Below are 16,716 nucleotides of genomic sequence, written 5' to 3'. Positions count from 1 at the left end.
AGAAGTGGATCTGAGAGGTGGGTTTACAGGGGGTTTGGTTAGAGAGGCAGGTTTGAGAGGAGGGTTTGAGGAGTGTAGTTTGTCTTGGGTTTTACACACCAGGGGTTTCACTGTGAATTGGATTCATGATAGTGAATAGATCTTAAAATTTTCCTCCAAATCAAACCTACTTGTAAACGTTTTATCATCCAACGAACCCCTGAAGAACTCTCAAATAACCCTTTACAAAACAGTTTTACGTCAGGAGTAAAATCATCAAGGGCTCTTCAGGTACTTAAGCCTCTGTGGCCTTGAAGATGGAAAATGGCTTTCCTTTATTTAAAGATCTTTTAAAGGTTCTACCAGAAGCATGACCTGGAAAATGTATTGTTGTGTAATAAACGGAAAAAGAATGGAATAACTCATAATCTCCATGTTTTAAGACCTTCCCATGAATTATTTTTAAAGCTACAGCACTGCTTCCATTAGCACAAATTGAAAATAGTATCAGTGTGTTTTTGCTTTGCATTTTTGCACAAGCGGTTTGTTGCTCTGCCATTACAGGTTCATACAGAGTCTAATACCTTTTCTGTCTCTCTCTCTCTCTCTCTCTCTCTCTCTCTCTCTCTCTCTCCCTCTCTCTCTCTCTCTCTCTCTCTCTCTCTCTCTCTCTCTCTCTCTCTCTCTCTCTCTCTTTTTCATTCTGTCTATCTTCCTCTCTCATTACAAATCTGAAATAAGTCCTTGGATATAAAATTACATTAGCCGCTGTTTAATTGAGTCTCTGAGATTTATGAAGCCCTTGTTCTCCTTCTCTCCCTTCTTCTCTTTCCCTCCCTTTCTCTCTCTTCCTTTTACTTCTCCCTTCCTCTCTCTCTCTCTCTCCCTCCCTCTCTCCAGAGTGCCCTGTGTTTGGTATCATTAAAAGGCTTTTAAGAGAATTACAGCCTCCTGTTAATCACGTTTCATAGCAAAGCTCTATTCGAGTTCTGGATGCTGATTGGTTGTCAGGTTGATTAATTCACCAGAACAGCAGCTCTTACAGTATATTAATGCGCTGGTTCTGATCTGAGACATTTTGGTTTCCATAGCAACAAATCATCCACAGGCACTTGTCAGCATTTGAACATGTACATTTTTTTATCTTATTAACTTCAAGAAAGAGAAAGAACAAGAGGGAATAAGAAAAGTGAGGAGAAGAGAAAAAGGTTCTTCTTCTTCTTTCCTGGAATAGATGAAGATTCTTTCTGAATGATTCTTCCTGAAAGTAAAGAAAGTCCTTTCTAAAAGAAAAGAAGGATCTTCTGAGAAGTAAAAAAAAAAAAAAAAAAACATTTCTGAAGTAAAGAAGGTTCATTCTAGAAGTGAGAAATGTTCTTCCAGAAAGAGAAGGAAATCCTTTCTTGAAAAAATACAATTTGTTGTGGAAGAGAATAAGATAAAGAAAGTCCTTTCTGGAAAAGAAGAAGGTTCATCTGGAAGCCAAAAAGGTTTCTTTTGTAGAAAAAGGATCTTCCTGGTTTTAAAAAAAAGTCCTTTCTGGAGGTGAAAAAGGATCGTTCTGGAAATCTTTTTGGAGTTAAAGAAGGTTTTTTCTGGACGTGTAACTAAACCCCTATTCCAATGATTCACTTAAATCAAATTATCTTTAAAGAACCAATAAAGAACATTTTTTTTCCTCAAAGCACTGCACATTCATTTCTCTTGAATACACCAAACCTTTCTGAAGTTTGGTACTGAATACAAAAAAAGGCTTTAAAGGCTCTTTGGGCATTTAGAAACATTTGAAGATGGAAATGGTTTTGCTTTGAAAACCCTTCACTGTAGCAGTCCGTGTAGAAGATCTAGTAAAGGTTTCTCCAGAGGAACCTGGAGGATGAGTAATGGAGTGTATTATTGTGTATTTAAAAAAAAGGACTGTTTCCAGCTGCTAGAATGTGAGTGAGAATATGTTTCCCAGATGTTCAATGAATTTAAATGTGACAATAAAAGGATAAAAAGCGTCATCATGTAACTAAAACAAAATCATGAGCGGAACGTGATGTTACAGGAAATGAATCAACTCCAGAGCAGTAACGGTGTCACTGTCGCTGATCGGTTTCCTGTAAATGCCTGAATGCAGATGTTCCATTCTTCTTTAAACACATCAACTAACGCAATTACAATCTTAATTTCATAATGAATGATGAAAACTTTTTATCTGTTTATAGTTACACTTAATGTCATGGGCTGATCACAGAGTTCCAGTGGGAACATTGAGTGTGTGTGTGTGTGTGTGTGTGTGTGTGTGTGTGTGTGTGTGTGTGTGTGTGTGTGTGTGTGTGTGTGTGTGTGTGTGTGTGTGATGTAGAGAGTGAATAACGATGAGGGAAGGAAATTGAATCATTCTATGAGTGTATTTTGATGATAAATCACTTACACTAGAAAGAAAGAGAGAAAGAGAGAGAGGAGGAAACTCTATTGGAGAGTAATGAAGTGCCTCAGACAGACGGAGATTCAATCAGATTAGGATGAAATTAAAACTGCCTCTGTTCCACATTAATACATTAAACACACACTGAAATCACAATCTCATTATTTCTACAATAACAAATAGTTATCACCAATTTAAACAAATCTATAAATCTAAAAACTTATAGCACTATATCCTCCTCTCTATACTGTATTATACTGTACACCACACACACACACACACACACACACACACACACACACACACACACACACACACACAGAGTCGCATACATATACACAAACACACACTTACACAAAGACATACACATACATGTGTGAGCGAAGCATCTAAATATAGAGGAAAAAGAACGAGGTGCGAGAAAATGTGTGTTAAAGCACAGAAAAAGATGAAAAATAAACGAGGTGCGAAGGCGACGTCGTCTCCGTTTCAGCATCTGCCACCAAACTGGCAACACTGACAAGACAATTGTGTGAGCTTATGTAGCATAATACAATACAACAAAAACACACACACACACACACACACACACACACACACACACACACACACACACACACACACACACACACACACACTTTCATCATGATTGTCTTTGTTGAATTGACTCAGTAGAAGACTCTCTGAAACATTGGACTCTGGATACAAAGGTTATGAGTTCAAATCCCAGCCACATCAAGCTGCCACTCCTGGGCCCCTGAGCAAGGCCCAGTTGCATGGACGTCGCTCTGGATAAAGGCATCTGTCAAATAGTGAAAATGTAGTAAAACTAATCTCATGTAGCGCAGTGACACTAAACCAGCCTGCGGTGTTTCTCTAAAGTATGATGATGCTTTTTACCACACATCTGCCCCCAACACATCCCAGCATGCACAGCAGCATAAAACAACAACAACAAGTGAGAAACAGAGAAAGTGTTTTTATGCTAACGGTGACTAGCAGTAGCTGATTTAAGGTCTGGTTGGGTAATCAGCCACTGGGTGCCTAATTAGAGGCCAATTAGAGGTCATGGTGAGTGTATTTAGAGGTCATTGTGAGTGTAATTAAAGGTCATGGTGAGTGTAAGCAGAGGTCATGGTGAGTGTATTTAGAGGTCATGATGAGTGTAATTAGAGGTCATGGTGAGTGTAATTAGAGGTCATGGTGAGTGTATTTAGAGGTCATGATGAGTGTAATTAGAGGTCAAGGTGAGTGTAATTAGAGGTCATGGTGAGTGTAATTAGAGGTCATGGTGAGTGTATTTAGAGGTCATGTTGAGTGTAATTAGAAGTCATGGTGAGTGTAATTAGAGGTCATGGTGAGTGTAAGCAGAGGTCATGGTGAGTGTAATTAGAGGTCATGGTGAGTGTATTTAGAGGTCATGATGAGTGTAATTAGAGGTCATAGTGAGTGTAATTAGAGGTCATGGTGAGTGTAATTAGAGGTCATGGTGAGTGTAATTAGAGGTCATGGTGAGTGTATTTAGAGGTCATGGTGAGTGCAATTAGAGGTCATGATGAGTGTAATTAGAGGTCATGGTGAGTGTATTTAGAGGTCATGGTGAGTGTAATTAGAGGTCATGGTGAGTGTAATTAGAGGGCATGGTGAGTGTATTTAGAGGTCAGGGTGAGTGTAATTAGAGGTCAGGGTGAGTGTAATTAGAGGTCATGGTGAGTGTATTTAGAGGTCATGATGAGTGTAATTAGAGGTCAAGGTGAGTGTAATTAGAGGTCATGGTGAGTGTAATTAGAGGTCATGGTGAGTGTATTTAGAGGTCATGTTGAGTGTAATTAGAAGTCATGGTGAGTGTAATTAGAGGTCATGGTGAGTGTAAGCAGAGGTCATGGTGAGTGTAATTAGAGGTCATGGTGAGTGTATTTAGAGGTCATGATGAGTGTATTTAGAGGTCATAGTGAGTGTAATTAGAGGTCATGGTGAGTGTAATTAGAGGTCATGGTGAGTGTAATTAGAGGTCATGGTGAGTGTATTTAGAGGTCATGGTGAGTGCAATTAGAGGTCATGATGAGTGTAATTAGAGGTCATGGTGAGTGTATTTAGAGGTCATGGTGAGTGTAATTAGAGGTCATGGTGAGTGTAATTAGAGGTCATGGTGAGTGTATTTAGAGGTCAGGGTGAGTGTAATTAGAGGTCAGGGTGAGTGTAATTAGAGGTCATGGTGAGTGTAATTAGAGGTCAGGGTGAGTGTAATTAGAGGTCAGGGTGAGTGTATTTAGAGGTCAGGGTGAGTGTAATTAGAGGTCAGGGTGGGTGTAATGTGATGAATGGCTGCCTTAAATCATCTAAATAATAATGGATTTTACACACACACACACACACACACACACACACACACACACACACACACACACACACACACACACACATCCCCAGCCTCCTTGGATAGATTATTACTCTTACTAAATAATTCTTTGAAGAAGCAAAAACAATTACGGGCTTTAATCCATGCCTTTGATATCGTTAATGAGAAGGAAATGGAGTAGAACGGAAAAGACGACATCAAATGAAGTTTCCAGACGTCTTCAGGCCAGAAGACTTTAATTTTCTCGTTAACTAATAACGATGAGTTTTACTAGTCTCATTAACTTCAGGAAGTTTATTGCTGCTATGACGTGAGTGAGAACAGAAACTAAATTGTTAATAATAATAAGGACACCTCACTTTTCCATCCGTGTGTTTTCCTTCAATTCTGGAAACACACAATTGTACAGAACGTCTTTGGATGCAGAATCAATACATTTCACCTTCGCTTTGAACTACGAGACCCAAACCTGGTCCGGCATGATGATCACCCTGTGCACAAATCCAGCCCCATGAAGATCTGTTTTCCATGGGTTGGATTTGGTAAAAGATCCTGTTATAGAGCTCAAACCCTATTTAACACCTTGGGGAGAAATTTTCCATGCTGACTGCACCCCAGGCCTTCTCACAATATCTCACTTACATCAGTAGCTGACTTTACTAACACCCTTGTGGCTGAATAAATCTCCACAAATCTCCACAAATCTAGTGGAACATCTTGCCAGAAACGTGGAGCTTATCAAAACAGTTTGGGACTTTTCTACATAAATAAAAAAAATTATATATCTTTTATTTAGGATAGAGAGACCTTCTGAGTCTTAACAGAGGTCCTGTTGTAGATATTGCTTGCACTGACCCAGCTAATTCAACTAGCTAATCCTTACAGCCGTATAGCTTTAAAAAAAAAAAAAAAAACTCTTGCTGAAGGCTCTATGCTGAAGGCTCTCCCAGGCTTCTGCTCGGCCTCAAATGCTAGAAGTGTCACACGTTTCCCTCGGTAGGAGCTGATATATTAGCAGGACTTGCCGTGCTGAACCCCTGGCTGAGGGGGTTTGCACATGGCTGCTATCGGTCTCTGGTGAATGAGTCTGTCAGCCTCTACACTGCTCCATGAATAACTAATGCCATCAATGTCCTGTACGCTTCTATATCAGCCCCCATAAAGCAAATCCGGCGAACGCTAAAGCCTCTTAGCTATGAGTTATGCTACCAATCGTGCGCCGGTGGCCACCCACCCCCCAGTGATTCATTTTGGCTACTGAAGCCAGTGCCCACGCTACATCACGCTCGTGCTAAACTGGGTCCTAAAAGATTCCCATCTTTTCGAATAGCACCGCTAACAGTCGAAACACAGATTTTTACGATAAATTATGTAAAATTCACAATGTCCAGCTTTTCTTGTGAATGTCTCTGTCGGTGTATCTGCGACCAAAGCGATTTTCTCTCCTCTGTCAGATGTTGTGAAATGAAAAAAAAAACAGCTTCTAAATCTACATGAGTATATTTGATATTGTGCAGTTTGCTACAGATGCGGTTTGCGAGCTCTGACTAGTTCACCATCCAATCAAAGGACGTGAAAATGTGGACGTGTTCTAACACCTGCTAGGGGGCCTCTAAACGGCCAATTGACAGTCTGATTGGTTAACAGATTCTTTAGACATTAAAAAAAATCTGACTGGATAGAAACACATATACAAACACTCGGTCATATACACACACTTTCCGATTAAAAAAAAAACCTGTTCATGTAAATCTAATCATTCGACTCACCCCTGGAGCTCCTTGACTGAGACGGAGATCTTCAGGTTGTGTCCGAGCACATAAAGAGTTGTGAGGATGTCAGCCCACTGCACCATCTCGCCAAGAGGACCACCTTTTAGAACCTTCGGACTGAAAACGTCACCCGATTCCTCCGTCAGGAAACCCACGTGCACCAGGATCTACAGAACATCATCATCATCATCATCATCATCATTATCATCTTTATCATCATCAAAGATGAACATTTTTTTTTATTTATTTCACCATTTACATTTCAGGACAACAAAATGAGTCACTTCTTTTCCTCTCTTTTAAACTCGTTAAAGAATTGTGATCCTTCTCTATGAGGGTCTTGTGAAAGAGCTGTCGCTATGGAAACAATAACGTATCAGAACAATCACATAGGAAATGAACCACCACCCTTTCAGGCCAATCAGAAGAGAGAGTTCTGTAGCAGTGTGGCGTAAAGAGTTATACAGGCGTAAACTAGAACATATAATACGAGGGCAAAAAAACCCCTGCCCTATTTTTACGAAAGCGATGTAGATGACTCAGACTTTATGCTAAAGACGGCTAGCATGCGCGTTGTGCTGGCGTTAGCTGAATAGCTGCGGGAAATGAGCGAACGCTGCTGTCACGCTGAGGTGAAAGTCTATTTTAGTGAAGTGATTAAAATCACTGAGCTCCACAGGGAGGCAGCTCATTAAGCTCTTTGTTGGCTTGTTTTAATTTCTTCCCTGGCTTTAGCCTACTTCGCTGTTTTCTTCGTGTTTTAAAGCTTTTGTACTTGAAATTGTGTTTCCTTTGGACTTGTGAGCGTGAAAGAAAACGTTTTTTATCTAATAATGTAATTTTAAAGAACATCGCTGTGGTTGTCATGCTTTAAGATCATTTACGTGCTCGTAGCTGCTTGTTAGAAATCAATAATCTATAACGTAACATTGGCGTCCACTACGAGTCCTGTCCCCTGGTCCAGGATGGCAGGAGTTTACTATAAAACATATCTACTCACTTCTTGCCTGAGAATTAAGTGTTTGTTTTGTTTAGTTTTTTACCAAATGTTTATATTTCACTATGAGATCATTTGGGTTTCTTAACCACATAATCCTCCTTGTAAATCACGCGATTCATCTAATCATCTAATGTAACCCATAGCTACAAAATTCCAAAAATTGGTGCTATTTGGAAGTGTTTCTAATCAGAGTAAGAAAAATTGCAGACAGGTCTTCGTGGCTTCATTAAACATTTTAGGGACTTCCATTAAATTTTCTTTCTAAAACCATTTAAAACGGGGAAACACTTTAGAGCCCTAAACCATCAGGTTTAAAAAGTTCTTCAAACAATTAATATACTTTCTAAAAAAAAAACTGAGCCTCTGAGTCGCTAAGTAATTGATTTACTGAGTCAGTTACTGGCTCACTGAATAGCTGAGTTGCTGTGTCAATAAGTCACTGAGTCACTGAGTTTTTGACTCACTGAATATCTGAGTTGAGTCAGTTACTGTGTCAAAGAATCACTGAATTTTCAGTAACTGAAAGTTGCTGAGTCACTGACTCAGTGAGTCATTCAGTTACTGAGTCACTGCGATGCTAAGTTATTGACTCAGTGAATTAGTCTGTTACTGAGTTACTGAATAACTAATTTTCTGAGATATTGACTCACTGAGTCAGTCAGTTACTGAGTCAATGAGTCACTAAATAACTGAGTAGCCAAATTATTGCCTACATGAGTCAGTCAGTTACTGAGCCTCTGAGTCAGTGAGATGGTGAGTTATTGACTCATTGAATCAGCCAGTTAATAAGTCACTGATGGAATGATTCATTGATTCACTAAATCACTTATTGTCGAGTCACCATAGATATCAAAATAAATCTGGTAAAGAGAGCGAGGGATGAGGGACGAAAGAAATGGAAATGTCCTCACTGTGGGATGAATAAAGGTAAATCTTATGTAAAGAGAAAACCCCTGGAAATATTGTATTATCTTGTGTGTGCTCACTCCTGATTCTTCCCCTGCTGCGTTTATGAGGTCTGGTTCATTAAAACCACACCGACACCATCTGACTTTCTCCATAATAAAATATAACACTGATTTGAGTTGCTGCATCCAGCCTGTGACAGATGGTCAACAAATTCCAACCATCTGTCAGTCGAAGGCCAGTAAACAACTCCAACTCGCTCCACTCCATTTCAATTAACACTGAAGTTACGCCGCATTTCGGAGGGGGTTGGGGAGCACAAACTTATGCACAAAGAGACACACCGAGTGCAGATTTTCATTCTAGCCAATTAAATGAACATGAGATTGGGCAATCATTTCCATTTCAATTGATGCAAATAGCCACCAATTTAGCATTGTGCTAGCATTGTGCTAAAGTGCTACTGATTGAAACACCAGCTTTGTTAAAGTGTCTCGATTTTTTTAGTCATTTTAATTAGAAATGTTACTGTCTGTTTTAGGTTTTCTCTTCGAAGAACCTCTGAGGAGCAATGTTCACTTCTGACCTCACCATAGCAACAAGGTGCTAATACGTCATGTGACAAGTCACCGTGTAACAGTAGCTTTACAAAAAAAAAGTGTTTCAAAAGTTTCTGGACACCTGAGCATACGATTGCTAAGTGCTGCTTTTTGAATGTTCCATTCCACATTTACTTTCCATTTCCTGTTATAAAAAACTTCAATCTTCTGGAAAGATGTTCCACTGGACATTTGTGGACATTCAGCCACAAGCGTGTTAGAAAAAGTACGGTACTGATGTACGTGAGGTGAGAAGACTCCTGGGGTGCAGTCAGCATAAACAATTTATTCGTGTTCAATAGGGCTGGAGCTCTATAACAGGAGATCTTTTACCAAATCAAACCCATGTAGAGCAGATCTTCACAGAGCTGGCTTTGTGCAATAGGCAGCTGGTACAGGTTTGGGTCTCCTAGTTAGAAGAAGAAGAAGAAGAAGAAATATCATTCTCTTGCATCCTGAGACGTCCGATGCAATTGTGTGTCTCCAAGTTCGTGGTACAGTTTTGAACGACATAGAAGAAGATCAGCCAGGTGTCCAAATACTTTTTGGCCATAATGTTCATGGAGGTTCATTTCCATAGGAGCAGTTCAGGAATTACATTTCAATCTGCAGAGAATCCGACTGAATGTGTTCTTTTTTTCTTCTGAGCTGTTGTTTTATGATGATGTTGGTTCTGATGTCTATCCTGGGTACTGGATTAATGCCATCTTTAACACAAATAGCACAAAAAAAACCTAATTGTTGGCAAACATGAAGAATAAAATACTTTAGGCGCCTGTGAGTCATGTAGGTACAAGCTGAACAACACAGCACTTGATAAAAAATAAAAGCTTTAGATCTTTGTTAGAAGGTCAGAGTGGTCTACAGAATAATGTGTCTATTAGACAGCTTATTTTCCTTGTGTGTGTGTGTGTGTGTGTGTGTGTGTGTGTGTGTGTGTGTGTGTGTGTGTGTGTGTGTGTGTGTGTGTAAATGAAATCAATTCCAGCCAATCGCTCCTGAATGCTATAAAAAGCAGCTCTGATCATTACACAGTAACACTCCTCTGTTTTCCTTCCCTGACTTCCCCTCGATCAGATGCTTCACCACCACTGCACCAGCCTGTGCAGCCCCAGGGGGGAAACGGGGGGGGGGGGGGAGGTTCGGGGGTTGGGCGAGGGGATCTTAGAGCTCCGGTTGGATTCTCCCACGCACGGGTTTTTAAAGCAGAAAAGCAAAGAGTTGCTGACCTTCACACACAACATCAAAACACATTTTCTTTCAGAGGCAACAAGGGAGCATGGAGCGTTCCACTGCATCCTGCAAGAACAAACTTTAAGGTTTTTTTTTTAAGAACGAACGCTCAGGATTTGTTTACACCTTTTTATCATATTTACTTTTCACCGCACAACACTGCTCGACTCTTAAACCTCAGGAGGTGAAGGGTTTATTGGGTTATACCAGGGGTCCGTGACCACTAGGGGGTTCGGTAATTAATGGTGAATCACAAATTAATATTTTGTAAAAAAAAATACATAAACATGGGCAAAAACATCAAAAAGAAAATATTTTCATTTGAAAATATGATAATTGTTACATTAAAGTTCTATTAAAGATGTATAATAATCCAACGTATAAATGTATATAAAAAAAACGTATAAATAGTGATTTGAATTGCAAAATATGTTTGTTTTGATGCATAAATGTTTTTTCAAAGATTAGAAAATATATGAAAATATGCAGACAATGATGCATGTACAGTTATTCCTGTGTTATTATCGTAGCTTTTATCCATTTATAGTTACGTGTAATGCAAGAAAGTTCTGTTTGATTAGTTTTCTCTTTATGAGTGAGCGTCGTCTTTCGGAAACGACATCAAAGCCTAAATTTATACAACAGCCAATAATGTTTGAGATGTGCCACGCCCAGTCCCCACCCCTTCACCACCCCAGTGTCAGCGAATCAGACCTGGTGTGTTCAGGAGCTCGATAAAGACAAACATGAGCGAGTGGAAACTGAGTGAGAGATCAGAGATGAGAGATGAGCTGAGGATTGATGTATGGACGCTGCGTGTGGAAGTTATCAAGATCACCGCTAGAACCCAGACACAGCCCGAAACGCAATACGCCGTCATGACCTTCGATGTTTCTGTCTACAATGTTATTAAAGACAGTGATGTTTCAATGCAGAAGATATTACTTCATGACACTGTAATCACTGAGGGAAAAAAGTGGAATGCTCACTAGCTCGGGTCCAGAGGACGTCACGCTGGTCAGCCGGGTTAAACAATGCTCATGCGTCACTCACAAAAAAAGCACGAGACACGTCGATGCTGAAATGACCTCTTTAACCCCCAGCTGGTGTCCACAGATGGACCGAAACGCTACAACTGAGTGCCTCCTCAAAACATGAACGGATTTTCACTCACAAGGTCAAGAGACGACCTTGACTTGAGCGCACTGCACCGTTGTGAAACCTGGAAATCGCAGGAGTGTGTGTGATATCACTCACCTCGTTCGAAATCCCATTTGGAACGGGTTCTAATGCTTTTTAAAACTCTGTGCTTCAGTCATGAACATTTGACCTCGCATGGTCCGAAACAGATTGTAGCCGAAGGACAGCTAATGGAAGCGAGGAAGTTATAGATACTGAACTCGTCGTGGTCTACCATTTTTTCTTCAGCAATTGGTCGAATTCATTTTGTGCCTCGACTGAATTCATCACAGTTTCCACCAAGTGCACAAACTCCACTCCATGGAGCTCGGTATCGTTACAGGAGTTAAACTGACCACCATCTACCTGTGTTCAACTCACACCTGAAGTTCAAGCCATACAGAATCCAGGATTTTTAATTCAATTTTAATTGTGTAGCACTTTTTAGAGAAGACATTGTCTCAAAGCAGCTTTAAACAGATAAAGCGGTAATAAGGTTATATAAAAGAATGTGCAGATTTATTGCATATAAGTTTGTTGCTTATAAGTTTATCCCTGATGCGTGACCCAGTGGTGACTGTGGCGAGGAAAAACTCCCTGAGATGTTATGAGGAAGAAACCTTGAGAGGAACCAGATTCAAAAGGGAACCCATCCTCATCTGGGTGACACCGAAAGTCCATTCATTGCAGTCCTAATGTTGAGGTGTGCAGTAACAGGTGTGTAATGCAGAACTTTTCATGCATCCTGTGGTCCTGAGCCATTATTGAAGACTGTGGATATTAATTACAGTCCGAAACAATCCTAAATGTTTGCGAGTTGCTCAGCAGCTTCATGGATCTTTAGGCTGTAGGTATGGAACCATCCCCAGCTGCACAGAGTGGTCTCAATTAAGAAATATTCCATCCAGAGGAAGAACTTCGGGAACCAGGCAGATCCGATAAAAAGAAAGGACAGAAACACTGCTCACTGAAACCTCAGGGGCATACAATTCTTTAAATAACAATTCTTTAAAATTCTTTTTTGCAAATACCAGTGAAGTTAGGAAGCTGGAGTCAGAGATGCTAAAGTGCCCCTGGAGCTCAAAGGGGTTATGGGCCGTGCTCAAGTGCCCCAAGAGTGGTAGCTTGGAGAGACCAGAGCTTAAACCCCAAGCTTCTGCTCAAAGCCTTAACCACTGAGCTCCCAAATCCTATAAATGATACACATGATGTGTTGATTGTTTTGCTCTATGGCCCAGGCTGGTTCAGAATCTCAACCCATCTTGCGAAAAGCAGTTTTCGTTTGAAAACACATATTTTTCTCTCAGACATTTCAGTGTGGATGACCGACGTTTGGGAAACGATTTAAAACGAAAGTGTGGACGCAGAGTGTTTTTAGAATAAAATTCCGTATGTATCTGGATTAGTGTAGGCGTAGCCAAAGTCCCTGATGTGTAAGAGCGTGTGAGTGTGTGTGTGTGTGTGTGTGTGTGTGTGTGTGTGTGTGTGTGTTATAGCACCATGATGGAGGATATTGTGGAAACAGTCTGGCAGTATGTGAAAGCCTCTGTTGTGGTTCCAGAGTGTCAGGTTGGTTATAGTGGTGTGTTTGTGCAGCCTGCCACGGCGGCTAACGATGCGCGTCGAGTAAGTCTCAGACCAGCTGGAATAGGCGACATCCAGGGACTGCTGGGATGCAGGCAGAGTGTTTGTGTGTGTGTGTGTGTGTGTGTGTGTGTGTGTGTGTGTGTGTGTGTGTGTGTGTGTGTGTGTGAGGGGGGGGGGGGTGTTGTTGTAATGAGGATGGATTGCTCTGTTTACAGAAAACACCTCCTCTTTACCTCCCTGTACAAACAGCACTCGCTGCAGCAAATGCACTTTGCTACAGAGTGCAGCAAATGCTAATCAAGCTCGTTTAAAAAAAATAATAAATTAATTAAAAAATTCTGTCCCGATGCGAAACGAGGGATGCTGGGAAACGGAGTGCATTAAGCCTCGAATGACTTCTGTACACACTAGACATGATTAATCACCCAGGAGCGATCAGTAAATCTGCTCAGGTAGATGCTAGGCTTCTAAAGCTAATCTACAACGGGATTTTTAGCAAAAAAAAACTAAAATCCAAACACACACACACACACACACACACACACACACACACACACACACACACACACACACACACATCTCTCTATCTGGCTCAGGAATCTCATTTCGCAATTACACCCCGTGTTCCCGTCGCAGAGCGATCCGTTACCCGCAGCAGACGGCAAATCGCTTCTGACTCGCTGCCTCGCCTTAATTGCGGATGATAAAGAACTCCGGACAGGCGAAAAAGAAAAGCTCTTGCAACAGCTGGCGTGGAGATAGCACACAAAGTTCGGAGATAAAAAATCCATTTTATACGTTCGAGGGAAGGCGGAGGGAGAGGAGGAAGAGACGGAGGAATAAATCAGGAAAGAGAGAAAACGAGAAAGAGCTATTTTTAGAAATTGTTTGCTTGTTTAGGACGAGATACAGAGGCAGGTGAACCCGCGAAGTGTTCAAAACGCTCTTGGGGATCGTCCCATGATCTTTCAGGGGTAATAAAACCTGAGGGAGAGTGTTAAAAGCAAACACATCGCAGGTTAAATATGGACAGGGCACAAAAATATTGCCCCCCCAATAATCACAACTTTATTTTAATTTGTGGTCCATTTAGCATTGGTGCGCGTCCACATGCACGCTGCCACAAATAGTTACGGTTATTATCCATGATGCTGCCTCTAGAACATGCTCTTATGCCGAATACACAAAAAAGTTAAGTACCGAACACGAGGAAACAGTGTTTGTTATGTCGAGAAAAAAGATATTATAATGCACGGCCTCTTAGGACTTCTGTACACACCCACCTCTGGGATACAAGAACATTGAGAAGATTGAAAATTTACTGAAGTCTGAGAACATGTAGAAAATAGATATTGATTGTTCTTCACAAACAATACGCTGTAATAGTGCAGTGTGGAGAATCAGGGTCAGCGAGTCCTTCTCGACTGGTCTACACTCTATCAGAATCACTCACTTATGTTCTATCATTTTGTCCATGATTATGTATTAAATTATTTCCAATGGTCCAGCATCCAAAGACGTCTGGGGTGTAACGGTACACGTACGGGGATTTCGGTTGGTTCACACGTGTACCACAGTCTTTTCAACATGCGGAACATAGTTACAATCCGAGTTCCTTAGAAACATATTAATTGGTGGACCGTAAATTTGTTTATTCTCCACCTTGCACTTTATTCACAGTGGCCCTGTTTTTATTATTATTATTATTATTATTATTATTATTATTATTATTATTATTATTATTATTATTATTATTATTAAAACATTAAAACATATTTTATTTACATTTTTATATATTTTATTTCTAGAAAATATTATTTTATGTATTATTACCCAAACCGGCATTTTATTTAAAATTGTTTTAAAAATAAAAACTGTTGATGTTCTCAAATGTTAATTATAATAAACTGCGTTAATAAAAACACTATAAGCAATTTTACAATCAAACTTGAGCCGAACCGTGACTTAAAAACCATTAATGTACCATCACACACATAAAAGACGTCCTGTACAATTCTGGGTCTCCAACTTTGTTTTAACAGTTTGGAGAAGAAGCGCATACGGCTGGGAAGTCGGTGTCCTAATACTTTTGGAGAGTCAGGGTCATTTTTCGATACTGATTAAAGTTTAGTGATGTTTGTTGATGGTATGGTTTGTTGGTTTGATCTCACCTTCTTCTGCTCTCTCCATCGTCTGTGGAGCTTCAGGTCGAGTCTCTGGGCAGCTGTAGCCCACTGAGCAGCCAACCTACGGATCCGTCGCTTCATGAAGCTCAAAGACTCTTTCCCGGTTCCGACCTGATCCAACAGAGCGGTGAGGTCCGTCCGGAAAGCTGCCTGGAGAAAGAAAGAGTGAAAGAGAGAGAGAGGCAGAGAGAGAGAGAGAGAGAGAGAGAGAGAGAGAGAGAGAGAGAGAGAGAGAGAGAGAGAGAGAGAGAGACAGATGTAAATGTAATGTATAATGTATAGCACCTGTCCAGACTTATGTGTCTTCCCAAAAGACATGTGTAAGCTATTATTCTCTCTCTCTCTCTCTCTCTCTCTCTCTCTCTCTCTCTCTCTCTCTCTCTCTCTCCCTCTCCCCCTCTCACTGTCTCTCTCTCCCTCTCTCTCAGTCTTCGTTTTGTCTCTTTCTTTATCTGTTTCACACTGTCTCTCAATCTCTTTTTCTAAATCAGTCTGTCTTCTGATTTGTGTCTCTTTGTCACCTTGTCTTTTTTTCTATTTGTCTCCCTGTCTTTCTTTTTATCTGTTCACAATCTTTCACATCTCTCTCTCTCTCTCTCTCTCTCTCTCTCTCTCTCTCTCTCTCTCTCTCTCTTCTGCTCTCTATCATCTCACAGACTCTCAGCTGTATTTTAGAAAAAAAGTGGGCGGGGCATAAAGCACCGTTTTCATGATCTGCAATTCGCATCAGTGCGTCGGTTTAAAAGTTAACGATGTGATGCATCGATTTTAAAAAGTGTGAATTCAACACAAGTTAGCATTTGTATTGAAATCATTAAAGCAAACTTTATTTCTATATAATTGTTAGTAGTAGATATGCTTTACTTTTATTATTTAGGAAGTGACTGATATGTAGATCAATTTCCCGTCGCTAAACGGTTTCTAGAGCGCGTTCTCTCAGCACTGCTGCTGCGACGTGAATATGACGCATCACAGCACTACAGAGACCGAGGCGTGTCCAAGGCGTGTGTGTGAAAAGTTTAACTGATGATTTGCTGTCTGTCTGGACCAAAGAAATAAACGTGAACTTTCTGTAACATATTGAATTGTAGAGCATCGTATTTGTTCCATTGAATCGCATTGTGATGAATCGAATCGAAATCGGATCACTGCATCTTAATAGGAGCAATCCTGATAGATAGATAGATAGATAGATAGATAGATAGATAGATAGATAGATAGATAGATAGATAGATAGATAGATAGATAGATAGATAGATAGATAGATAGATAGATAGATAGATAGATAGATAGAGTGTGTGTGTGTGTGTGTGTGTGTGTGTGTGTGTGTGTGTGTGTGTGTGTGTATGTGTGTGTGTCTCACTTGTCTTTTAGCTGAGCTTTTCACCACTGCAGGTGTTGTGCTGTAGTTCCTCCAGGCCAGCGGGGGGCAAAACCACTCCACCTCACTAAGGTAAATGAGGAAGGAGCAATCCGAACCGTCGACTCCGTAGAAGGCATAGC

The 16,716-nt window shown here is 40.5% G+C and overlaps 1 protein-coding gene across 1 annotated transcript in view; it reads right to left on the bottom strand.

The window, feature by feature from the left end:
- Positions 1–16,716, bottom strand: part of LOC310717306 (alpha-1,6-mannosylglycoprotein 6-beta-N-acetylglucosaminyltransferase B-like) — a 79,283-nt gene that overhangs the window by 21,804 nt on the left and 40,763 nt on the right. The window contains exons 6-8 of the mRNA XM_083525198.1: positions 16,577–16,716; positions 15,199–15,363; positions 6,521–6,690 (exon numbers count right to left, since the gene is read on the bottom strand). The exon at positions 16,577–16,716 is cut by the window's right edge and continues 31 nt beyond it. Of these exons, the coding sequence (XP_083381324.1) occupies positions 6,521–6,690; positions 15,199–15,363; positions 16,577–16,716 (475 nt within the window). The remainder of the gene's footprint in view (positions 1–6,520; positions 6,691–15,198; positions 15,364–16,576) is intronic.

The sequence above is a fragment of the Silurus aristotelis genome (assembly GCF_946808225.1).
Source record: "Silurus aristotelis genome assembly, chromosome: 2".
NCBI lineage: Eukaryota > Metazoa > Chordata > Actinopteri > Siluriformes > Siluridae > Silurus > Silurus aristotelis.
The sequence above is the reverse complement of the archived record's forward strand: the minus strand, read 5'-3'. Positions and strand labels throughout refer to the sequence as shown.